This window comes from Engraulis encrasicolus, chromosome 19, assembly GCF_034702125.1.
Source record: "Engraulis encrasicolus isolate BLACKSEA-1 chromosome 19, IST_EnEncr_1.0, whole genome shotgun sequence".
Taxonomy (NCBI): Eukaryota; Metazoa; Chordata; class Actinopteri; order Clupeiformes; family Engraulidae; genus Engraulis; species Engraulis encrasicolus.
The window spans coordinates 27,340,701-27,367,736 of NC_085875.1; the positions used below are offsets into that span (position 1 = coordinate 27,340,701).

The 27,036-nt window shown below is 42.3% G+C and overlaps 1 protein-coding gene across 5 annotated transcripts; it reads left to right on the forward strand.

Moving 5' to 3' along the window:
• On the forward strand, nt 1-26,775 carry jade1 (jade family PHD finger 1). Of its 5 annotated transcripts, none has more exons than XM_063183984.1 (13): nt 1-295; nt 2,103-2,162; nt 2,557-2,676; nt 4,353-4,423; nt 5,211-5,368; nt 5,885-6,078; nt 7,302-7,513; nt 14,426-14,593; nt 17,666-17,782; nt 18,890-19,423; nt 19,761-19,907; nt 21,955-22,072; nt 23,221-26,775. In XM_063183984.1, exons 2-13 carry the CDS (start codon nt 2,114-2,116, stop codon nt 25,599-25,601), a joined length of 4,269 nt encoding a protein of 1,422 aa, XP_063040054.1. In that variant the 5' UTR covers nt 1-295; nt 2,103-2,113; the 3' UTR covers nt 25,602-26,775. The 5 variants fall into 5 exon arrangements, with proteins under 5 accessions (XP_063040054.1, XP_063040057.1, XP_063040053.1 ...); XM_063183983.1 differs by lacking the exon at nt 1-295 and adding an exon at nt 696-2,017; XM_063183985.1 differs by lacking the exon at nt 1-295 and adding an exon at nt 696-1,801.
• Nucleotides 26,776-27,036: the final 261 nt, after the last annotated feature.

Sequence of the window (27,036 nt, forward strand, 5' to 3'; positions counted from 1 at the left end):
CCAAGTTACCAGAAAACACATGTTATAAGTGTATTTCACAGTATTTTGAGTGAGAGATGTTAGTAGCAGAACCATGAGCACACACGCGTAATTATAGGCGGAAATGCTCCCTCTAGAGGCAGGGTTCTAGTTGCATTTATGAAGCTGTGACAAGTGGATGTGTACGTCAGTCAGTGTGTGTTTGTCTGAGGTCCAGGGAGGGGAAGGACAATCTGCTACCGCCCCAACTCAAACAGCACGCAGCACCATTGCTTAGAAACATCGCCGCAACGAACGGCAAGATTGTACAGTAAAGGTACACTTCAATTTCTCATTTCCTTCTGCGAAGACTGTATTTATGAAGCACCGATTAACAACTATATAAGCCTTCATTTTAAATTTTAATGCCATGTGGCCTCCTGTGTTTTGGGCCATTTCCGAGAACAGTTTTGTGTACAGATGGTCGCATCCCGGTGGAAATTTAGTACGTCATTAAAATGGCGCCAAAAGATTAAGTTCGGAAGAGAATACTCCACACAACGCGGAGACCTGACCATGATGGCTATCCAGCAGAGGTGTCTGTTCTTGCCGCAGGGAATTGATATAAGTTAGGGACTTTTACGGAGAGTGTGTCTGCCAACGGGTTGGCACTGAGAAACGGGCACTGCATGGGAAACAAGCCACGTTGAACACCTACTGGGTTCTTGATGGTGCGTTGGAAGTATGAAGCAGATCAAGTGTGTTTCTGTTTACGACCATAAAGTTGATTCATTTGCGAGGACCGTAAATGCGGCTGAAAAAAGCTTTCCCCGAACACCACAATCGTGATTTTGCTCATGAGGTCAGAACAGCAAAGTCGCACTTTTATCTCAAAAGCCCAACGTCTCCCCTGTTCTTCACGCCACGGTCTGCATCGATGGTAAATTAGCAGCTAGCAGCTAACGCATAATGAAGGGATGTCCCAGCACTCCATAAATGGTGCACGGTCGTTTCAGTGACGTTCCTGGCTGTCAGTCCAGCTGTGAAATTCATTAGCCTTTTACATTTCACATACCACCATAAGTTATATTGTCAGTGTAACATGGTTTTATGCTTTTGTGTATATGAGATTAACTTCAACTCCTAACTTTTATGCAGCTGCATGCAATGATGCTGCTGCCTCTTCGTCTTTTGCTGCTAGCGTTAGCATTATGCAACGCAGTCGACATAATTATTTTACATGAAATGTAGGCCAGTCAAACCTACATTACGAGAATACTTATTTAAACCTTTTGCAATCCCATTGGTAGATGTTTTGGTGAAATGAGAAGGGCTGTTGTTAATTGAATTAAATGTGACATTCTGAACAGGCTCTGAAAAGGGCACCTAAAGTTTGAGAGAAGGCGTGGTTGTTGCAAATTGTTTACGCTTGTTGCAATCGTATTTGTTTGTCACCAGAGAAGTACACACAAGTCCATGGAACTAGACTAAATTGAAATGTAAGACAATTGCAAAGAATAACTGTTGTTTGTCAGTACAGACAACCTCTAGAGGCACAGTAAGCAAGGGTGTTGACATGAACGAACAAATGATTACACACGAAGTTTATTAACATTAAAAGATCATGAAGACGGAGCTCTAATACAATGTTTTTAGTAGTTTACAAGAACTCTGTTGTGTTTACTAACATGGATTTGTCACTATTGTGACGTTGTATGTGTGACGCACGTGTCGACGTTTCATGCATGTGCCGGGCAGTTTCTATTTTCCTTCCGTAAACATCCCCTGGGTTTAAATCCTTACTTTTCTCCAAACAGCAGAGATGTAAAAGGAGAATTTGTGGGTGTGGAGTTTTAAGGCCCAGTCCTGTCATTTGGTGCCATTTATTTTTATTTTTGGTGTGTTGCAAAATAACCCCTCAGAAGTTATTTTTTGTTACTCTATAATTGGCATTAGTAACAGAGATTGCAGTGGTCACATGCAGTAGATTGGTTCAATTTGCTGTAGAATCCAAAAACTTTGTACATTTAGCCTGTGGAAGTGACTGAAAGGATTAAAAGTAATAATAATAAAATAGACACCAGATTAAGCAAACCCACTGAGTGTGACCCATGCATTTTGCCCATCTGTCATTATACAAACAGAAACCTGGACCATGAAGCGAAACCGGCACCCAAGCAGCAGCGATGACTCCGACACAGGCAGTAAGTGACTCAAATCGCCTGGATCGACTTGATTACTGCACTTGTTATACATGGGTTCTAAATTTTGTTTATAAACTGACTGCGCGAACCTAGCTGCGCATAACACAACCTCTGAATCTTGGAAACCGCTGTGGGTCAAAAAATTAGCTCGTGGTTGGCTGCCAGTGCCTCTCCTTATAACATTGTGTTGATGAACACTGAGAACCCATGTATTGTTAGAGAGAGACGTTGTACAGTTTGTCCCCTATTATGAAATAACCTTTCTATTCAATCATCTACCATGCTATTATGTTTATGCTGTAACATTTGTTTATCAATTAGTTTGTTTCTAACTTACACAAACCTTGCTTTGATACTTTGTCTCCGTCATTGTATGTGTGCTGTGTGTGGCCAGGGAGATGCAGGGTCAGCAAGCATGATGAGCTACAGCAGCAGGATGCGTGTGCTCAGACACAGAGACAGAGACCTGTTAGGATCAGGCAGCGATTGTGGAAGTTTACTGAAGTTGTACCAGGTCAGACAGAGAGATAGATAGAGAGGGGAAGATAACCTGCTCCTGTGTGTTAACTAAGAGTGTCGGGAAACAACATTAGAGATTACCTGCCGGCCTGATGCCACCTGGACTTGTAGGCAGTGCTCTATGCGTATGGTCCTCCTCCTATGGTCCTCCTTTTTCATGTGACACATTCAGTTCAATGCATTTGATTCAAAGCCGGTATAACCAATTGCAAAGACGTATGCATACGCCACTGATTTCTGCCTGAAACTGGGTAATCTCATATACCTTCTTCTCTTCAAAATGGATATTGTCTGTCTGACATCACGGAAAGAAAGGCTAATTGCGTATTCTGTAATTTCATTGTATTAATCTTCACTGCTCTGTCCTGTGCGCTGCACGTCAGGGTCTTTTTTGTCAGGGGTAGGGGGATGATTAATGGCTGCTACAACAGAAAGAAGGCATGTGTGCGTGTGTGTGTGTGATATGTAAGAATTATTTTCATCCAAAGTCATGTACAAAAGATAATTTAAATGCAATACAAGCAAAATGGTACACAAAACATGATTTTTAAACATGTCAGTCCCGCTCGCTATGTTAAAAAAAAAAAAAAAACTTTGATAGCCAGTCCCATAGTCAAGAAAACTATTCCAAGAACAAGGTTAAGTGATAAATCTGGTTAATAGATAGTCCACAGGCGTCATTTCACTAAGAAAATGAGGACTCCGAGCTCTTCTATTAGATGATTTATCACTACTACCTCAAGGTTAATTTAACCTGGTTTATTACTCAGCCAGGTTCTTGGAGTACGGTACTCTAGAGGGACTCATAAAAACTAGGATATTACGTCCAGACGTGCCTACGTCACTAGTGATGCGCGTCCTCGTTGCCGAACTGCAGTGGGCACTCACTAGTTTCAGGCCATTTCAAACAAGCGATTTAGGGTTAGGTGTATGGACGGTTGTCATGGCGACGAATCAAACGTCGTTGGCAACAAGGACGTGTGTCGCTATTGTGACGTAGGCATGTAATACCGCCTCCGGACGAAACAACCTAGAATTTCATTGTCCCACAGTACTCACCAGGTTTCTGCCATGGTATTTGTTGGTGTGGTAGAGAATGTTTGGGGAAATGTTGGGATCATCACGGACATCAATTTCAAAGCCGAGCACAGTCTGCAAAGCATTCCAGTTCCTCCGATCCTTTCCTCTGCCTTTTGACCTTGTGCCTAGCTGTCACACAGCAGAGAGGGTCATTTCTGAGTCATGTCTTTGCAAGATAGCATATAAAAAAGTTAGATCATTAATCATTTGAACATTGGTGTTATGCCACAAGGCTGAAGTTCAGAGGAAATGGCGGAAGGAACTAGAAGGATTAGCAGCTCGTTTCAAACTGCTGATTGAAAATGATACTTATTTCTTGTCTCGACCTTTCTAGGAAATATCTTCGATAGCCTACTTATGGTTATGTTCATACCTACTGGCTACTACATGTTAACTTTGTAGTTTTATGCTCAGTTTATAGTTTGTTTAAACTTGCTACATTTTGTTGCTATAGTTTATATCTGTTATATTATTAGTATATTAACGCAGTTATAATTTATCAGCATATGGAGCAGTATGTGATTTATGTGAAGTTAACTCCCCTATTCTCTTCCCCCTCCTCTGTGTCTGTCCCTGCTCCGCACTCCCCAGGCACGTCTACGTCCATGTCCCATCACTCCAAGACACACGGCCGCAGATGCAAGGGCAAGAAGCCGTCTGAGGTAAGCTCGCTCGCTCTCTCTCTCTCTCTCTCTCTCTCTCTCTCTCTCTCTCTCTCTCTCTCTCTCTCTCTCTCTCTCTCTCAAACATGCACACACTCTTGGGGAGAGGAAGAAGCCCTCCGAAGTCAGGAGGCCACTTGTCCTCCCCCGGGCCTGCCTGGTTGTCTATCACCTTGTTTCCGCTCTCTCTTCCACAGTCTCTCTTTTTCTCTTTCTCTCCCACACTTTCTCTTTTAATCTGTCCCTTGCACACTCTTTCCTCTCTCTCTCTCTACCACACTCTCTTTTTTCTCTCTTTTCCACTCTGTCTGTTTCTTTCACTGTCTCCCTCATCTCTCTCTCTCTCTCTCTCTCTCTCTCTCTCTCTCTCTCTCTCTCGCTCTGTGCACTCTCTCTCACACACACATACACGGTCATTATGTCCTTTAATTTACTCTGGATTGATTTGCTGATTAACTGATTAGTGGTTCCCAAACGACTAGGAGGAGGCAGCAGAGGTACTGCAGGGGAGGCACAGTAAGAAGGGACTTTACAGCAGAAAAACTGCATTAGTTAATTGTGCTGTTAATCTCTATCCGTCTGGTGTTCGTCGTGGTGTTCCTGATTTATTTATTTTGCATGAAATGGGAGTGTCTGTCTTAATGTGTAATGCCTCTGAAGTGTAATGTCTCCCCTGTCTTACGTGTCTTTTACATGTTGAAACTGAAGACAAGTTTCCACACTTGTGGTCAATAAAAATTTATTCGTTCATGCATTCATTCATTCATTCATTAATTGGTCTCCGCAGGTGTTCCGGACGGATCTGATCACGGCGATGAAGCTGCATGACACCTATCAGCTGAGCCCTGAGGACTACTACGTGCTGGCTGACGCCTGGAGGCAGGAGTGGGAGAAAGGGGTGCAGGTGCCCGTCAGCCCCGACTCCGTACCACACCCTGTCGTCAGGTATGAAGGAACACTTGCACATCACACACACACACACACACACACACACACACACACACACACACACACACACACACACACACACACACACACACACACACACAATCCATACCCAATACTGCAGTCTGTGGTTAGGTATGGCCTAGTCGTGGCTCAAGCAGCACTGCACTGTAACACGGGGGACCCTTGTACAATTCTGGACCGAGGTCATTTCCCAAAGACTCTCTCCCACTCATTTCCTGTCCCACTCTCCACTGTACTGTCCTGACGATAAAGGCGAACACGCTGAGCCATTTCACCTGGCCCTCAGAGCCTTTACAAGAAAGACAACTGTTCAATCCAAGGTGGCACTCCCACCCAACATTCTTGAAACGGCTATGCAAGATATGCGTATTGCAAGTTTGAAACATTTGGACAATTTGGACTGTGTACTACAACGTGTTACAATGTTGATGGCAAATGGTCTTCTTAATTTTTTTGCTTTGTTTGTTTGATTATGTATGTATTTATATGAAGGACGCCGTGTGAGAGGCCCGGGGCGGTGGCCATTTTTAGCCGGCCTAAGAAGCTGATTCGCTCGTCGGGCTACGAGCCGCCGGTGCTGGGCTACGTGGGCGTGCGCACGCTGGCCGAGGGCGTCTGCCGGTACGACCTGGACGAGCAGGACGTGGCCTGGCTCAGCGCCGCCAACGCAGAGCTGGAACACATGGGTGAGTACGAGTAGCCCTCACTGGGCCCTGTGTACAACTAGCACCAATGTCGGATTCAAATTTTATTAATCACTGTCCCGAGTCATCCGATGCTTATGTCATTAGTAAATCAACGATGACTCTCGCGACCACTTTCACAGTCCGCTGTCGGAGAACCACAAATGCAAAGTTCCTTGGTGAAAAACATTCTCACAGCGAGTTTATTTAAACAGCATTTTTTCATGACTGTGTAGATTTTGAGACCAGCATGCCATGGGCACCGTGCAAACTACGTCTCATCCTACATTGTGTCCCATTAACCCATTGATGTCTGAAACGCCTGCTAAATGTCTGAGCCATTTTTGGGAAACGGGACTGTCTGCCAATAGAGTCATCTTTTGGGAAGAAATAAAAAACAGCTCTATTTTCTTCTGCCTTTGGTTAAGGTTGGTTACCTACTCTCCAAAATACTCTCTACCTTCTATAATATTTTACTCCTGGCGCTAAGTAAAGGTCCAAGTTGTGCTAAGCAGCATGCTGCATTAATGGGTTTACATGTTAAAAAACAAAAATGACTCCCCGTGGAACCCCCCTCATACGGGGTCCCCCTCCCCTCCCCCTACTTGGACACATGGATGAGTTACACTGTCTACTGCCACGAAAACACTTTTGAGTGAGATGTCAAAAAAAGGCGTTTCACACTAGGGTGCACCAAATGCCCTTCGAAAAAGAAACCTTTGCAGAATCCCGCTATTCTCTTGCAGTGTTGTAAGAGCATCTTGGGGCACGCTGATGATGACTCAATGATGAATGTGACCGGGAAGGGACCATTCACTTTGCAATTGTACACACCTTCTTGCTTTTGAACATATCCACTGCAATCAACCCTGTGTAGCCAAACTAGGGAACACATGGCACCTGTTGCACTGTTACTAAGAGCAAAGCAAGCAGAAACAGAGAGGGGGGTGTCCTTATGTTTGTCCTTTGTAAAGAGTGCAGCCGCTGCATAATTATGGCCATCTCAGGGGCACACTGTGTTGCTGTGGTTACTACTCTGTGTGTGTGTGTGCGTGTGTGTTTGTGTGTGTGTGTAATGTGTGCTTTCCTATCGTGTGTATTTGAGTGTGTGTGTTGTAGGCCTGCAACCTCTACATGAGCTGTCTATGGAACGCGTTATGGAGGAATAGGTGCTAGGACAGTCTCTGTGCATGTGCTATTCTAATGTGTGTGTGTGTGTGCTGCAGGCCTGCCGGCCCTGGACGAGCTCTCGATGGAGCGCATCATGGAGGAGTTGGAGCGCTGGTGCTACGACAGCCTGCGCCACGCCATGGAGACGGAGGAGGGGCTGGGCATCGAGTACGACGAGGACGTGGTGTGCGACGTGTGCCAGTCGCCCGACGGGGAGGACGGAAACGAGATGGTCTTCTGCGACAAGTGCAACATCTGTGTACATCAGGTGCGTGTTTTGGGGAAGAGGGGAAGAGGGCAAGAGATGGGTAGAGCATGGCGTTCTGAGTACCATGCGCTGATGATGGCTTAAGAGCCGAAACGCATTTGCTTGTGGACATGATGGTAATCTAGAAACTAGAAATGCATTCTCACAGAAAATGCTGGAAGCGGGCTTGCCTTTTGGGGCAGAGATGAAACAAAGTACTATTGAGAAAACAAAGCTAAAAGAAATCTTGGAAAAACTCCATCCACCCAGTCAGAAGTTATGGGCCAAACAATTCAGCCATCTTGGATTCAGCCATCTTGAAAGTGTTGTAGCTCTGCGTTTTGGGGATATACTAAATGACATACATGGTATTTTAAGTTGGCTAAGGAACACTGCATATGATATAATTTTGAAAATCAACATGGCTTCGAGCGGGATTAGAACTCACAACCTCCATATCTGTAATCCAACCCCTTTGCCATTGATATTAAATGACATACGATACATGATATTTGAAGTTGGCTAAGGAACACTGCATATGATATCATTTTGAAAATCAACATGGCTTCGACTGACGTTCGAACCTCCAACCCCCATATCCCTAATTCAGCACATTTGCCATTAAATGACATACATGGCATTTTAAGTTGGCCAAGGAACACTGCATATGATATAATTTTGAAAATCAACATGGCTTTGACTGGGATTCGAACCCCCAACTTCCATATCTGTAATCCAGCACATTTGCCATGCATACTAAATGACATACATGACATTTTAGGTTGGTCAAGGAACACTGCATATGATATAATTTTGAAAAAAATCAACATGGCTTTGACTGGGTTTCGAACCCCCAACCTCAATATCTGTAATTCAGCACATTTGCCATCCATACTAAATGATATACATGGCATTTTAAGTCGGCCAAGGAACGCTGCATATGATATAATTTAGAAAATCAACATGGCTTCGGATGGATTTCGAACCCTCAACCTCCATATCTCTAATGCAGCGGCATGCATTACCACTAAGCCAAGCAGCTAATTGTCATGCATAGTCCAGCAAGACTATATTACATTGCATTGCAGAGCTGAACAATAGACTTCTAGAATGCTTGCTCGCACCTGCTCGTTAAGAATGGAATCTTGAGACAGTGACAGTTGAAATGGAATCCTTCACTGGCTGCACCTGTTGTGATTGACTGAAAGACAGTTAGTATTGAGCTCTAAACTGGGGAGAAAATGAGAATGAGTTTTTTGTCTTTACAACATCGTTGTAAAAAAACTAAAAGGAGTTGGCACGTGTCCTTTTCACAGATCGGAGTCATGCTTGTCATCTCTCTAACAGTATTTGAATGAAGTTTATAGGTTAAATTTTTCAGGCACAAATGGACCTCCGTGTGGGACATGCGCTGATCTCTTGAAAAATGCCCTTTTCGAAAGACTGGGATTCTCCATAGAGCCAGGCCTGTTTTTTTTACAAACCTGCCATTTAAAAAGTATTGGAATTTGGGAGATGAAACTTTGACAATTTGGAGACATCCCATAGAGCTCGCTACCCAGGTCAAAAAAATGTGTACTTAAGTGTACTTTAAATATATTTAATTTTCAGAAAGTATATTTTAAGTACACTCTATTTATCAAGTACAGTACTTAAGTATGGTATTTAAAAATATACTTATAGTTTAGTGTATTTTAAATATATTTTAAATCATTTGTATTATTAAAGTTATGTACTTAAATATAGTTTTATAAAATATACTGTTAGTGTATTGTATTTTAAATGTATTTTAAGTATATTTGTATTTTAAAAAGTAATGTGCTAAGTGTAGTATTGTAAATATACTATTAAGTGTATTATATTTTAAGTGTATTTCAAGTATATTTGTATTTTAAAAGTAATGTGCTAAAGTGTAGCATTATAAAGTATACTATTAGTGTATTATACTTTAAGTGTATTTTAAGTATCTTTGTATTTTAAAAGTTATATACTTCAGTGTAGTATTATAAAATACACTATTAGTGTATTGTATTTAAATGTACTGTAAGTACATTTGTATTTTAAAAGTAATGTGCTAAAGTGTAGTATTGTCAAATATACTATTAGTATATTGTATTTTAAGTCTATTTTAAGTACATTTGTATTTTAAAAGTAATGTGCTAAAGTGTAGCATTATACAGTATACTGTTAGTGTATTATATTTTAAGTGTATTTTAAGTATCTTTGTATTTTAAAAGTCATGTACACTATTAGTGTATTGTATTTAAATGTATTTTAAGTACATTTGTATTTTAAAAGTAATGGGCTAAAGTGTAGCATTATAAAGTATACTATTAGTGTATTATATTTTAAGTGTATTTTCAGTATCTTTGTATTTTAAAAGTTATGTACTTAAGTGTAGTATTATAAAATACACTATTAGTGTATTGTATTTAAATGTATTGTAAGTACATTTGTATTTTTAAAGTAATGTGCTTAAGTGTGGTATTGTTAATTATACTAGTAGTATATTCAATTTGAAGTCTATTTTAAGTACATTTGTATTTTAAAAGTAATGTGTTAACGTGTAGTATTATAAAATACACTATTAGTGTATTGTATTTAAATGAATTGTAAATACATTTGTATTTTTAAAGTAATGTGCTAAAGTGTGGTATTGTTAAATACACTATTAGTATATTCTATTTCAATGTATTTTAAAGTACATTTGTATTTTAAAAGTAATGGGCTAAAGTGTAGCATTATAAAGTATACTATTAGTGTATTATACTGTAAGTGTATTTTAAGTATCTTTGTATTTTTAAAAGTTATGTACTTAAGTGTAATATTTTAAAATACACTATTAGTGTATTGCATTTAAATGTATTGTAAGTACATTTGTATTTTTAAAGTAATGTGCTTAAGTGTGGTACTGTTAAATATACTATTAGTATATTCAATTTTTAAGTCTATTTTAAGTACATTTGTATTTTAAAAGTAATGTGTTAAAGTGTAGTATTATAAAATGCACTATTAGTGTATTGTATTTAAATGTATTGTATTTGAAGACATACTATTGGTGTAGTATATTTTAAGTGTATATTTAAGTGTATTTGTATTTTAAAAGTAATGTGCTAAAGTTTGGTATTAGAAAGAATATTTGAAACGTACTTAAAGTTAAGTATGGTTTTAGTATATTAAGTTACACTTGTACAAAGTTTGATTTTAGTACCAAAAAGTAAACTTAAAATGTGTTAAAGCTCTACTTAATTATATTTACAGTGTATTTAAGTATACTATAAGTTGTCCCAAAATAACACAACTTAAGTATGTACTTCTGCAGCATGCTATAAAGTGCTTTTCTCATGACCTTGAAATATATTTGTAGCATACTTCAAATAGTTACACTTAACCACATGTTAAAGTACACATTAAACATCTTTTAAAGTGAATTAGTAAGTATATTTAAAATGTACTTACATTTAAGTATGATTTTAGTATATTAAGTACACTTCTGCAAAGATTGATTTTAGTACCAAAAAGTCAGCTTTAAAATGTGTTAAAGCTCTACTTAATCATACTTCAAGTGTATTTAAGTATACTATAAGTTGTCCCAAAATAACGTTCTTTAAATACACACTTTTGAAGTATATTTTAAATACAAAAATACATACTTATTAAGTATATTAAGTACACTTTTTTCACCTGGGTACTTTTTTTAAACCATCATTTTAGTGTATTTTAACCTAGGCTTATTTATTCATTATGCTTTGTAACATTAAATAACCTTCCACCTTCCATTTTGTTAATGTATTTTCATGGTAAAAACACCATATTGAAGAGCACAAACAGATCTTAAAAAGGCATATAAGGCCTTACCTTTTAAGCACAATACTGAAGTCTGTACTTAAGTTGTGTTATTAGTGTATTAAGTGCACTTTAAGTGTACTTTTTGGCGCACAAATTAAACATGTAAAAGTGTCTTTAATTCGATAAAAGCATACCACCACCAATGATTTCTAAGTATTATTATGAAGTATATAAAAGTATACTTAAAGTGTACTGCTCAAGACTATTACTTCAAGAACGTAATTGTGCCTGTTGTAGAACAGGTAGTTGTGGTCTAGTGGTTAGAGTGCAGGTCTGTGGTTCAGTGAATTGTGGGTTCAAATCCTGGTTGAGGCAGTGGTTGTTGTCTGAAGTGAAGGTGAAAGGAAGGTTCATGTGAATGGCTGATGACTGTGAACAAGACAGTGTACAATGGAAATGAGTAATTAGAAATTACATTGATGTTTTTTTCATATACTTTTGAAATATATTTAAAGTGTACTTAAAATAAATATATTTGAAATGTGCTTAAAGTAAAATCTACTTGTAGTATACTTAAAATACATTTAGAGTCAATACACTTAAAATGTACTTAAAGCGATTTTTGTGAATATATTTGAAATGTACTTAAAGTAAAGTATGCTTTAGTACATTAAGTGCACTTGTACAAAGTTTGATTTTAGTACAAAAAAGTAAACTTAAAATGTGTTTAAGCTCTACTTAATCATACTTCAAGTGTATTTAAGTGCACTATAAGTTGTCCCAAAATAACACAACTTAAGTATATACTTCTGCAGCATGCTATAAAGTACTTTCTTGTGACATTGAAATAGATTTCTAATGTACTTAAATTGCACTTATCTGCATGCTAAAGTACACATTAAACACATTTTAAAGTTATTTGGTTAGTATACTTACATGTACTTAAAGTAAAGTATATTTTTAGTATATTAGGTACACTTGTACAAAGTTTGATTTTAGTACAAAAAAGTCAACTTAAAATGTGATTAAGCTCTACTTAATTATATTTCAAGTGTATTTAAGTATACTATAAGTTGTCCCAAAATAACACAACTTAAGTATGTACTTCTGCAGTATACTATAAATTACTTTTCTCATGACATTGAAATAGATTTCTAATGTACTTAAAATGCACTTATCCGCATGCTAAAGTTCACATTAAACACATTTTAAAGTGACTTGGTTAGTATACTTATAATGTACTTAAAGTCAAATATATTTTTAGCATATTAAGTACACTTGTACAAAGTTTCATTTTAGTACAAAAAAGTCAACTTAAAATGTGATTAAGCTGTACTTAATTATATTTCAAGACTATTTAAGTATACTATAAGTTGTCCCAAAATAACACAACTTAAGTATGTACTTCTGCAGTATACTATAAAGTACTTTCTCATGACGTTAAAATAGATTTCTAATGTACTTAAAATGCACTTATCCGCATGCTAAAGTACACATTAAACACATTTTAAAGTGACTTGGTTAGTATACTTATAATGTACTTAAAGTTAAATATATTTTTAGTATATTAAGTACACTTATACAAAGTTTAATTTTAGTAAAAAAAAAGTCAACTTAAAATGTGTTTAAGCTCTACTTAATTATATTTCAAGTACATTTAAGTATACTATAAGTTGTCCCAAAATAACATTCTTTAAATACACACTTTTGAAGTACACTTTAAATACAATAAAACGTACTTATTAAGTATATATTAAGTACACTTTTTTTTTACTTGGGTAACAACGCGTCAACTAAAGTTCTAGGTGAAAGTGTTGATGTTTTATGACCGAAAAAGCCTCCTACACTCTAATATCTAGAGTGCCGGAACCTTGGTTCATGGAGGTTCCACCACTGTTTCCAATGGGGACCCAGGCTTTAACAAAATCGCCAAAAACGGGAAAACGACAAGAGACACGGAGAAGCCTATAACTATACGCGATCTCCAAGCCGAGCCGGTCGTTTTAGTGTTTGAACGGTGTCTCTATCTCGAAAGGCCTAGGAGGAGATCCATTTTCTATTTTACTGCTGCCCTGCACAAGACCAATAAATAAGAAACAGGACTTAGAGAAACGGGCCTTGCTCTGCAAGGGCCATGCTCTGCATGGTCCTTGCTCCGCAAGCCCGCTTAATAAATGACACGTAGCTTGTGTGTGTGGATTTTTCTTCTTCTTTAAAGAGCATGGTTATTTAGTTAGGAAAATCAGGACTCCAGGGTCACACACACAAACATAAACACGTACACACTAGAAAAGCTCACATTAGACACACACACACAATCACACACAGTCGATGGCTCATCTAGAGGCAGTAGGCCTGGAAGAGACACACACACACACACACACACACACACGCTCGAAGACACACAAACACGAATGAACATGCACACACAAACACGCACACACACTAGTAACGAAACAAAGAAAGTTGGCGTCTGCGCCTTAACTTAGGATCGCTTGTTGCTTGGTGCGACTGCTCACCAAAAATAGTGATACTAGGACAGTCAAAAAGATGAGGCGCACACAAGGATTGCAGGCTCAAAAAGTGTATTGTGTCCGACAAATTAACAAAAGAAGTCAACGGAAAATATCTGGAGCTACAAACGTCTCGGATCTAGTCCATTATCAATGTCTCCAGACAGCACAAAAAAAAATAGCAGTATTCCGTGTGCTGTGTTTTCTGAACTTTAAGGGTTATTGTTTAAGTTTACTTTCATCTTTATTGTTTTTTGTGTATTGAAGGCCTGTTATGATATCCTGAAGCATTTGTTTGTGTGTGTGTGTGTTTGTTTGTTTGTGTATTGAAGGCCTGTTATAGTATCCTAAAGCGTTTGTTTATGTGTATATTTTTGTGTGTTTTTTGTTTGTTTGTGTGGTGCAGGCGTGCTATGGCATCCTGAAGAGTTTGTTTGTTTGTTTGTGTTAATGTTAGTTGTTGTTTGTTTGTGTGCTGCAGGTGTGCTATGGCATCCTGAAGAGTTTATTTACGTTAATGGTCATTGTTTGTTTGTGTGCTGCAGGCGTGCTATGTTATCCTGTAGTGTTTGTTTATGTTTGTGTTAATGGTTGTTGTTGTTGTTGTTGTTTGTTTGTGTGTGCACTGCAGGCGTGCTATGGCATCCTGAAGGTGCCGTCGGGCAGCTGGCTGTGCCGCATCTGTGCCCTGGGCATCTCCCCCCGCTGCCAGCTGTGCCCCAAGAGGGGAGGAGCCATGAAGCCCACGCGCAGCGGCACCAAGTGGGTACACGTCAGCTGCGCTCTCTGGATCCCAGAGGTGGGTCTCTCTCTCACAGACAGACACACACACACACACACACACACACACACACACACACCGGTCAAGTGGGTACACGTCAGCTGCGCTCTCTGGATCCCAGAGGTGGGTCTCTCTGTCTCACACACACACACACACACACACACACACACACACACACACACACACACACACACACACACACACTGGGACCAAGGGGATACACAACACATCAGTTGGGCTATCTAGATTCCAGAGTTGGGTCTCTCTCTCTCACACACACACACACACACACACACACACACACACACACACACACACACACCGGTCAAGTGGGTACACGTCAGCTGCGCTCTCTGGATCCCAGAGGTGGGACACAGACACACACACACACACACACACACACACACACACACACAGCGGGCCAAGTGGGTACACAACACGTCAGCTGCGCTCTCTGGATCCCAGAGGTGGGTCTCTCTCTCTCACACTCACTTCACTCACTCACTCACTCACACATACACACACACACACACACACACATACACACATACACACACACACACACACACACACACACACATACACACACACACACACACACACATACACAGGGACCAAGGGGGTACACAACATATCAGCTGCTCTCTCTAGATCCCAGATGATTGGGTTGGGATCTGGATTGGGTAGCCATTTTAAGGATCTTGGGTGCAAGCATCAAATTGGATTTCAAAGTTGTTTCGTGTAAAAGCTCTGTCTGCATGTGGCCCCCAGGCCAGAGTTTGCCCACCTCTGGCTGGTGGGTGTTGTCGTTGATGGTGTTTTGTGTGTTTGAAAATAATTAAAATAATTTTGAAAGAAAGAAAACATCTGTGACAAATGGTGGTGACAAGTCTTTTTGGGAATCTTTGACCACAAGAGCATTTAACAGTAGCGAGAGTCCTAGATCAAGATAAGCCTCAGGTTAGGCTTGCTTGAAAAGCAAACTCTTGTGCGTGAGCAGAAAATCTTTGTGCATACAGTGGGACTGTAATGGATATTATGTTATGAGCACGCTTGATGCTCAGGTGTCCTCTTTTGAATGTTAGTGTTTTTCACGCTGACTTGAGTTACAAACTGGGACGCATCCCAGACGCCCTTTATTTGCTGCGAGTGCTTAGTACGCGAGATGCAGGCTGGATCTCATGTCTTAGCTTTTCTGTGCTCATCGTGCCTCTAGTTTTGGCCTCTAAAACCACAGTGTGCAGATCACTCTAATCATGAAGTATCAATGAGAAGCAAGAGAAAACTCTTACAAGAGAGAGATGTGTTCCATGGTTTGAACCAGTGTACTGCTGTTGATTGCTTCTGGTTGCAAAGACTTAGTATTATATTATTGAAAATAGTCTTTCTGTGTCTTGTGCATATACAGTGCCCTCCATAATTATTAGCACCCCTGGTTGAGATGTGTTTTTTAGCTTCCAATTATTTTATTTTTTTTCTAAATAATATGGGACCTTAATGGAAAAAAGAGAAAAATCCAACCTTCAATACAAGTGCATTTATTCAGTGGGGAAAAAATCCCACATAAAGAAATAATTATTTGACATCAAATAATGCGTGTCACAATTATTAGCACCCCTGGTGTTAATATTTTGTACAACCCCCTTTTGCCCACAAAACAGCACCTAATCTTCTCCTATAATGTTTCACAAGATGGGAAAAGACAGAAAGAGGGATCTTCAGCCATTCCTCTTTGCAGAATCTCTCTAAATCATCCAGAGACCTGGGTCCTCTCCTCTGTACTCTCCTCTTCAGCTCACCCCACAGGTTCTCAATGGGGTTGAGGTCAGGGGACTGAGATGGCCATGGGAGGAGCTTGATTTTGTGTCTGGTGAACCATTTCTGTGTAGATTTGGCCATATGTTTAGGGTCAAGACCCAGTGACGACCCAGCTTCAGCTTTCGGGCAGAGGGCAACAGATTTTGATTTAAAATGTCCTGGTATTTCAAAGCATTCATGATGCCATGCACCCTAACAAGGTTCCCTGGGCCTTTGGAAGCGAAACAGCCCCACAGCATCACTGACCCACCCCCATACTTCACAGTGGGTATGAGGTGCTTTTCAGCATGCGCATCTTTCGTGGTACGCCAGACCCACTTAGAGTGTTTGTTGCCAAAAAGCTCAATCTTGGTCTCATCTGACCAAAGCACACGGTCCCAGTTGAAGCCCCAATACCGCTTGGCGAACTCCAGACGCTTGCGTTTATGATTGTGAGTGAGGAAAGCTTTTCTCCGTGCATGCCTCCCAAACAGCTTGTTGGCGTGTAGACAGCGCCTGATGGTTGATTTGGAGACTTTGTGACCCCAGGATGCTACCATTTGTTGTAATTCTGTAACAGTGAGCTTTGGAGATCTTTTGATTTCTCTTACCATCCTCCTCACTGTGCGTGGTGGCAAAATAAACTTGGGTCCTCGTCCAGGCTTGTTTACCACTGTTCCAGTTGTTTTGAACTTCTTAATTATTCCTCTCACAGTGGATATGGGCAGCTGCAGTTGAGTGGCAATCTTCTTGTAGCCTCTGCCTGACCTGTGAAGGTCGACGCACATCTGCCTCACTTGTATGCTGTGTTCCTTTGTCTTTCCCATGTTTAAGAGTGGATAAGAGAAATGCCCTCGGTGTCACGTCATATTTATACCCCAGGGAAACAGGAAGTGATGAATTACTAATTAAATGTTCCTACATACTCTGGTAAACTTTGTAAACTACTGTAGAAATGACAGAAATGCTTCAATTATATTTATTTCCTGGGAATTGTTAAGGGTGCCAATAATTGTGGAACAGGTGATTTAATGAAAAATAATTCTTTTTTAGTCAGGGATTTTTTTATTTTCTTACAATTCATTTGAGTTGAAGGCTACATTTTCCTTCAATTTTCAGTGTGACAGTATTCTTCTGCAATAAACACTGAATTTATTTTAAGGCTTTTAACACATCTCAACCAGGGGTGCCAATAATTATGGAGGGCACTGTATGAGCATATATTTGATGTTGAAAACGTGATGCATATCTACAAACACAACAGTCTTACCGTGTGTCTGTGTCTGTGTGTAGGTGAGCATAGGTAACCCAGAGAAGATGGAGCCCATCACCAACATCTCCCACATCCCCAGCAACCGCCTGGCCCTCAGCTGCTGCCTCTGCAAGGACCGCTCAGGCGCCTGCATACAGGTACACGCACGCACGCACACACACACACACACACACACAATAGGGATGGCACAATCCGCACCGAAAACCGAAACCGTACAATTCACACACATACCGAACCGAACCGTGCAATCCATCGCAAACCGCAATTCATGTACTGCCCAGAAAAATATGTAAAACAGAGATTCTAGGAGTATCTTATCCAGTTTTTCTGATTAAAACATTAGCGTATAAGACCAAATCAGAGGATGACACAATTAAAATCACACCATTTTCACATTATAAGCCTATACAAACCATATGTAGGATATTTAGTGATAAGTCCGATTCTATTAGCCAGTGCACCATTTATCATGAACTAAAAAAAAAGAACCGTAGAGAACCGAAAACCGTGACCTTGACACCGCGATGTGAACCGAACCGTGAATTTTGTGAACCGTACCACCCCTAACACACACACACCGCCTGGCCCTCAGCTGTTGCCTCTGCAAGGACCGCTCAGGCGCCTGCATACAGGTACACACACACACACACACACACACACACACACACACACACACACACACACACACACACACACACACACACACACACACACACCGCCTGGCCCTCAGCTGCTGTCTCTGCAAGGACCGCTCAGGCCCCTGCATACAGGTACACACACACACACACACACACACACGCACACACACACCGCCTGGCCCTCAGCTACTGCCTGTATAAGGACCACTTGGACATCTGTATGTGCTCCTGTTCTTCAATGTTATTGACCTGTCCCATGTCACTGTCCTGTCTTGTTGCTTATGGCCTCTTGCCTTGTGTTTGGTCCACCTTGGTGAAGAAAATGATAACGTTTCTACGCTGTCAACCTAGGCAGTCCAGCTTTATGGGGGGGGGTTCCCCATTCAACATCCCAATTGCAAATGAGATGATGACCTTTGAATTGTGTTTTTGTGAGATATTGAATAAAACTTTGATCATCTGTGATTTCAAGCTTTCAGCCACAAGGCCACAAGCAATAGGAAAGGATGGAAGGAAATAGATTGAAAGGTACCCAGTGTATCTCCATGAGTATGCCTGTCCTCTGTGTATGTAACGCATGTCTCTCTGCCTCTGCTGTCCCCCCAGTGCTCGGCCAAGAGCTGCCGCACGGCGTTCCACGTGACGTGCGGCCAGCGCGGCGGCCTGAAGATGCGCACCATTCTGACTGAGGCCGACGAGGTCAAGTTCAAGTCCTACTGCCCGCAGCACTCCGGACTCAAGCCCACCGACGTCGCCGCCTCCGATGGCTCGCAAGACAACCCGGGCACGGCAGTGACAACGGAGTCGGAAATGGCGTCGGGAAGTGTGGCGAAGGACATGAAGAAGCTGGCAGCAGCAGCTGGACGAAAGGGAAGCGGAGGAAGAAAACCTCGAGACCCGAATCAGAACCCGAATCCGAACCAGCACTTACGCCCAGCCCCCGACCCGCCACACTCGCGCAGCGGCACCAAAGTCTCCTCTGCATCCTCCATCTCAGCGGCCTCGGCGGGCTGCCTGAGTGAGCGCAAGCAGCGTCTGCTGCAGCTGGAGGACGAGTTCTACCGGCTGGCGAACGTGGCGGAGACGTCGCGGCGGCTGGGGCTGACTCTGCCCGAGGAGGCCGTGGACCTGGTCTACCAGGTGTGTGCGTGCGTCTGTCTGTCTGTCTGTCTGTCTGTCTGTCTGTGTTAGTGTCTGTGTTAGTGTCTGTGTTAGTGTCTGCGTCTGTGTGTTTGTGTTTGTGTGTGATCTGCCTATGGCTGAATGTATGTGATCTGCCAATGGCTGAATGTAATGCAAGTGTGTGCTTTATGTGTAATATGTTGTTCAATAACGTGTATGATGTCTTGTGTATTGTTATTCATGTATGCTGCTACACCTAAATGTCCTCTGGGATTATGATTAATTATTTGATATGATCATTAAATTATATAATAATAATGAATAATTGTCCCTCCACTGTACTGTACTCTACCAGTACTGGAAGCTGAAGCGCCGGGCCAACCACAACCAGCCGCTCGTCACACCCAAGCGGGAGGAGGAGGAGAGCCTGGCGCGGCGCGAACAGGAGGTGCTGCTCCGACGCCTGAGGCTCTTCACACACCTGCGGCAGGACCTGGAGAGGGTAGGTGGAGGAGGAAGTGGAGGAGCAACACCTGCGCAGGAGGAGGAGTTAAATAGGAAGAAAGCTAGGACCCCTGCGCAGAAGAAGGAGAAGGAGGCGTTTGCTAGGAGGAGAGCTAGGAACAGGAGCAGGAAGTGGCTTGTTGGCAAGGCGATGGCGGCGGCTGGCAGGAAGATGAGGGGCAGTTAATGAGCAGGAACTCCACTACAGAGTTGCAGCACTGAGAGGCAGCTTTCTACTTCTATTTTATGATTACTTTATTACAAATAAACAGCATTCATTCAGCATGGTGTATTGCTCTCGTGGTGTATATTAAGACGAAGAGAGGTAAATCAGTAGATGGCAGAGCAGAAGCCCAACGACAGAATGCAGCACAGCACAAAGTTGCAGAGCTACAACAAGGCAGATGTATATAGAACATATAAGCAATCTCTGTCTTATTTATTTGAAAGATATTTTTATTGGGGTTTTTTTCACCTTTATTTCACATGGAGACAGTGAAGAGTCTCTAAGCGTTAGTAGAAGAGTGACTCTTGCAGGACATAGGCAGGGCATATTGTCTGTACATGGTGCGGTGCATTAGCAGGATGCACACCACATAACACCCCACTACAGAGTTACAGCACAGAGAAGCAGCACCACCATGGCTTTCTATTTTATAATTGCTTTATTACAAATAAACACACTGCATTCATTCAGCCTGATTTATTTGCTACTGTCAGGAAAATCAGGAGTGGGCAGAGCAGAAGCCCCACCACAGAATATAGAGCAATCTGGCATGAGCCATTTCTATTTTAACTGCATGCAAGAAAGGAAAAATGTTACTGCCAAACAGCATGACTGTTGGTAATTTTTGGTTGCTCAGGAAAAAAAATGAATAGAAGACAAGGAGAAAGGACTTTTTGGTAGTCATGTGGATGGACCAGCTTGTTCCCACCGGTCAGTCTTGTTCTGACTTGACTTCAACAATCAGATTTTTTTTTCTCCTTCACAAACTGTATCCCCATAGTCAGCCTTAATGGTGTGCATTGGCACTGCCCTTACGATTCGATAACGATTTGGGAGGTAACGATTCGAATCGATACAGTCCGATTCTACGATGACTTGCAATGCATTACACTAGACAGCCTATTTCCTTATGTGAACACAAAAGCAAGTCAGCTACTCACATCATGCATGTTTGCTTCATGCATCCCCAACTAAATTATAACTGCTGTCAATCACCTTGAGCTTGTGTTGTAAATGTCACAGCCAGGTGACAACACTGTAATTAAAAACGATAGCAGGTTAACAGAGAGACTGAGAGTGGAGTGGGAAGATATGAGAGAATGAAAGCATGAATGTGCAAGGTTTTCTCTTGCTTTGGGTGGCACCTTTTGGGAGTAGGGATTTAAACTTCCTGACCAACTTTCCAACGTACTACTTTTTGGAGATGAGTCAGAATTATTTCATATAACTAGGTTAATTTATATTCTGTTACTTCCGTAGTCAAGCATGGCTTTGTTTGCTAAGTTGGTCTCTGCCAAGTTCTAGGACACCACATGCATGTGTCAGAATCCAAATGCCAAATTGGAGCATGCTAAATGCCAAAGTGCTGTTTGGACACCAGAGCTTATTTCATACATTTAAGAGTGTGGGTTTTAGAACGTTCTATAAAAATAATGCGTTCTATAACATTGAAAGATTCTAAATTTCCAAATTGTATTGAATGGCGCCCAGAATTCTATAGAACTTTCACTACCCGAACATTCATTTCACTTGTTAAACCTTCAGTGCACTGTAGCAGTGTTCTGAACTTCCTATCAAATGGTACACCATACATGTGAAATCTTTAAAGGAATACTTAAAGCATTTCAATACCGCCTTCATTAGAGCATGACTGTGGAAGCCAACTTACAAATTTTACCTTTGGTGCTTTATGGTTTATTCTGTGTGTGTGTGTGTGTGTGTGTGTGTGTGTGTGTGTGTGTGTGTGTGTGTGTGTGTGTGTGTGTGTGTGTGTGTGTGTGTGTGTGTGTGTGTGTGTGTGTGTGTGTGTGTGTCTCAGGTGCGTAATCTGACCTACATGGTGACACGGAGGGAGAAGATCAAGCGGTCAGTGTGTCGCGTTCAGGAGCAGATCTTCCAGCAGCACATCAGACTACTGGAGCAGGACCGCTTCACAGGTACACACACACACACACACACACACACACACACACACACACACACACACACACACACACACACACACACGCATACTGGTACGCACAGAATCACTGATACAAGCCGAGCAGTGGAGCAGAACAGCTGTACAAATTAAGACACACTCTCACCGCAGAACACACAGCTACATAATGCTACTACAAATGGTCATCTCTGCACTGACAAATGCAGCTATTTGTCTGACTTCATTTACTCCTCGTGTATATACATCAAATCATTTATTTTTACTTGGCAAATATGCGTCATTATTACACATACATAGAACATACCGGGATTTAAGGTAAAACACACCTCATTCCAACAACTTGTCCATTTTATCGGCTTGTATCTATCGGTTAAATCAAACATATGTGCCGTTTGCATACTCTCCCACGCACACACGGCCTATCTATAGACAAACGTATGGCTGAGATACCGCCAGACGTATCTTATTTACATAGCCCCTGTACTGCCTGGCTGAGTACATGGAAACATGTGGCGGTTTCCTACGTACATACATCTGCGCATTTGTATTTGTACATGGTATGTAACAGGTAAGGGAAAAAACGTTTGAATATTTATTGCTCATTTGACGGCTCCCAACATAAAGCCTGAAGTGTGCGTGCATTCCAAAAATAGACATCACGTGTGCTGGTAAAACATCTGAAAAAAGTAAAACATCGACAAGTAAAACATCTGAAAAAAGGATTAAGAAATAGCCACACCAAATGCCTTCCTATTTTGATTTATTTGATTAAGCTTATACACAGTTTACACCAAACAAAGGTTTATGTGAGATGTGCTGTATGCATGCCAGTGGAAAGGTCTATAGAAAAAGAGGGGGCAGATCCCTCCAGCATTCAAATGTCCGCACATCATACATTTCCAATAAAGTTCACTCATAAAAAAGTACCATGATTCTTAAGATGAGATTATTTTGTCATTTTAACTGGATAGACATGTTAATAATGTAAAAAATAATAACAATAATGGATAGAAATCTAATAATACATTCCTGTGCTAGAACCCAACCTTTTCAAAGAAAATGAGGAGAAAAAACAAGGGAAATAAAATAAATGAATAAATAAATAAATGATCCCTATTCCTCCTTTATCCCTCCCTCTTCCAGGCCTGTCCAACACCAGACGTCTGTCGGAGGCCCAGTTCTACTTCAGAGACCCCGCCATGAGCAGTGTGCCTTACTCCTCCCCACGCGTCCTCAAGGGCCCCTCGTCCTCCTCCTCCTCCTCCTCCACGTCTAGTACTACGCCTCAGCGGCCTCACTCCATAACCCAGCCACCACCAATGATCCCCACTTCCACACCGGGTGTCCCAAAGTCCTCCACATCGGCCCCAAACTCGACACAGACGCCTGCAAAATCCTCCTCTCAGGTCCCCTCAAAATCCACACAGGCAGCTCCGAATCTCACGCAGGCCCCCGGCAAATCCACACACACTCCCCTAACCTCTGCTCAGACACTCCCGACGAAATCCACAGTGCAGCTTACCCCAAACCCAGTAATCAAACGGGAGAAGCAGGCCGCCCGAGGAGGACGCGTTAGCGCAGGAAGATCCAGCTCAGCAACAGAGACAACACCCAGCACCCACACCCCTACTTCCACACCGGCACCCCCAAAGTCCACCACGCAGGCATATTCCACAGACTCCACACGGACACCCACCACAAGACCCTCTCAGGTTACGCCAAAATCCACGCAGACGGCTGAAAATTATGCACGGGCTCCTGCAAAACCCACACCAGTGGATACCCCAAACTCTGCAGCGCAGGTTAGTCCAAACCCAGTGATGATCAAACTGGAGAAACAGAGGGTACGAGGAGGAAGAAGAAAAAGAAAAGGAGGAAGAGGTGGCAATGTCTGCTCAAGAAGTGACCTCACGTCCTCACAAGAAGTGGAAAACCCACCCAGTCCTCACAAAATAAATTCCACACAGCTTTCTGCAAAACCTACACCTGTGGTAACCTCAAACTCTACTCCGACAGTCCCAACAAGGTCCGCAGCGCAGGTTACCCCAAACCCAGTGGTCAAGCTGGAGAAGCAGAGCCTACGAGGAGGAAGAGGAGGCAGCAGCAGCAAAACAACTCCCACAGAGATTTCTACAAAATCCACATTGATGGTTACCCCAAACGACACTCTCGCAGTCCCAAACTCCACAGCACAAATTACCCCAAAGCTTGTGATCAAACTGGAGAAGCACAGTCTAAGAGGAGGACGAGGACGTAGTAGCTGTAGCATTAGCACAGGAAGTGACCTCACATCCTCACAGGAACAGGAAGTATCCAAGCCTCCCAAGACCAACGGCCTCCTTCCCGCCAAGACGCCCCGACTTAACGGTGTGTTGGCTCCACCTTCCCAACCACAACGGGCCAATGACGTGGGCAGGCTGCCCAAGGATACGGATAGTAGCTTGTGTCCGACACCTGAAGCAGAGACTCGTCGCGTCACCCGCAGAGACGTCACCAGAACTGCCACAGAGAAAATTGACAACTTTCGTGTGGAGGTGAGGCTTGAGAGGCAGAATAGTGACGGCAGCAGCAGTAGCAGCAGCAGCGCCATTGTTACCCCCAAAACAAGAAGTGAGCGACAGACCAGTGACAAAACAAATGGGGACATTGGTAGCATCAGCAGCAGCAAAAGTGCCGTTATGAACACCCAGATGTGCATGAGAGTGGGGGACCTCAGTCTCGGGGGCCCGAACCACACACCACCCCCCAACCTGATGCCCACGCTCAGGCTGACTCCTGTAGCCATCCCCCCAAACGCCCAGATTTACCACGTGGAGGACCGAAAGAGGAGAGCAGTGGAGCCCTCACCGATCCCCTCCAAACTCAGAACCAGCCTGAGAGTGTCTCTGGACCACCAGCAGCAGCAGAAGGGTTCAGACAGCATCGAGAACATGGAAGAAGACACCTGGAGCAAGAACGCTGCCTCTGCCTCATCCGCTGTTACCACAGAAACCAAGTACAATGGAGTTCTGAGGAGGCAGAGTTCCGGAACGGAATCCTCAGAGACCGGCAGTAGCAGCAGCAGCAGCACTAGGGCCTGGGGTAGCTTTCGTATCCCCAGGAAAGGAGAGAAGACCAGTGGCCGTGGAGGAGGGCACCAGGGGTTTGAGTCAGCTGGGGGAGCGTTAGGGTCAGAAGGTCCTGAACCTACTCCCGCCACCACCCCTTCTCCCGTACCACGTAGAACATCAGAGAGAAACTCTACGACGACAGCACACGCCACCGCTCCCACACTCAGAACTCGGGTGAGGGTGGGGGTGGGGGGCGCGGAGAACCACAAGCCAGCAGGGGGCAAGGCTGGCAGCGCCAGTGAGAACAGACCCGTGGAGAAGGAGAAAGACTCTGTAGAGGAGGAGAGTGACAAAGAGGCGGCGGGGCCTGATGGCAAGCCATGGCAGGGACAAGCCCAAAGGCTGAGGAGCCATGACGTCATCACCCGCCGCTACGGCTCCGACATCATTCGGCGCGGGGTGCTGGCATCCTGACCAGACCGCCCAATAAGGAGAGGGGGGCAGAGTCAAATAATTGAGTTGGACAGGGGATAATGGGGAGTGTGAGGGCAGTGCTGATACACTGGTATTTATTTGTGTACATGTGCTACGTTTTTTGTCCATGTACTCTTTGTATATAATGTTTAATTTGGACGTGTTTTTATTTTTCGGTCAGAATTTAATTTAATGTTATGGCCACACACACACACCACCCCATTCCCCTCCATCATTTGGTCAACGCCCCACCACCACCAGCCATTAATCACAGAGATATATTTCCTAGTTCTTCCAACATGTGTATAGTTTTTTTTTTTTTTTTTTTTAATGACACTCTGGAGGGGGAAAATTAATAACGACAGTAAAAGACCTTCATGATGCCCTGGTACTCACTGGCCTCTTGAAAAGACAAAACGCCAACTGCACCCACTGATGTAGTACTGTCCATAACAGATGCTTCATAGCAATAGGATTGCTGAAGTTGTCACTAGTGTTTCCTTTCACTCTATGTTGACTGAGCTGAAATATCTCACGTTGGTTTAAAAAGCTTTTTTTAATTATTTCTTTGTACATTATAAATGGCCTAAAAAGAAAATAAGCTTATTTTAACACACTATTTATTGTATGTCAGTTACGTGACCACGATTTGTATATGGTAGCAATAGCAAACACATACTTTTTGACTCTAGTATGTAATTTTTTAACAAGTATAATTAGACCTGAGGATGGGAAGGAGAAAAAATGTGGTAGACTACTGTGTTTGTTTAAAGGTTAATGCCTTAAAAAATCTCAATTCCTTGTAGCCTTTAAAATCCCTCCTTGAAGTTGGCTGGCTTGATCGTAAAGTGCATTCGGTGATGTAAATAGTAATGCATAAATGTGATCATGATGAGTTTTCATCGGCACCCATTTAGTTGCTTGTAGGCCAAATCATTTGATTGTATTTCTTCACAAATGGTCTCACTGTAAATCACAAATCAAAGATGTTTCAAATTCATTTGGGCATTCTTAGTTTGAGGCTATCAGCAGTATTCTACATTACCTCTTTTGATTTAGTTCAGTGCGTCATAAGATGGCACTTAGAAAGATTGATCTATAAAGTTTTGTTGTTAAAAGGTCTTTTGTTTTGTTCCGAGCTGCGCCTAGTCTTTTTCTCTCTCTCTCTCTCCATCTCGTCAGTGGCGACTCCTATTGGAAGCTAGGGGAAGCACAGCCTACTGGAACTCAGCTCAAAAACGAACCATATTTATTGATCAATATTGTCAAGATTCTATATACTGTATTTTCATGAATGATACATTTAATTTCAACCAGGGGCGGGTTAAAATTGCAGTTATTTTAACATCTAGGCTATGATTTCTACCACATTCCCCCACGAGTGCAAGATTTTGTTTGAGGAGTAACCATGGCGACGAGCAGTCTTTTAGTTCGG

Coding starts and splice junctions, on each gene's coding strand:
- jade1 (XM_063183984.1), top strand. CDS start 2,114: ATGAAGCGAAACCGGCACCCAAGCAGCAGCGATGACTCCGACACAGGC. Junction 14,594..17,665: donor GCGCTCTCTGGATCCCAGAG/GTGGGTCTCTCT, acceptor GTCTGTGTGTAG/GTGAGCATAGGTAACCCAGA. Junction 22,073..23,220: donor GGAGCAGGACCGCTTCACAG/GTACACACACAC, acceptor TCCCTCTTCCAG/GCCTGTCCAACACCAGACGT.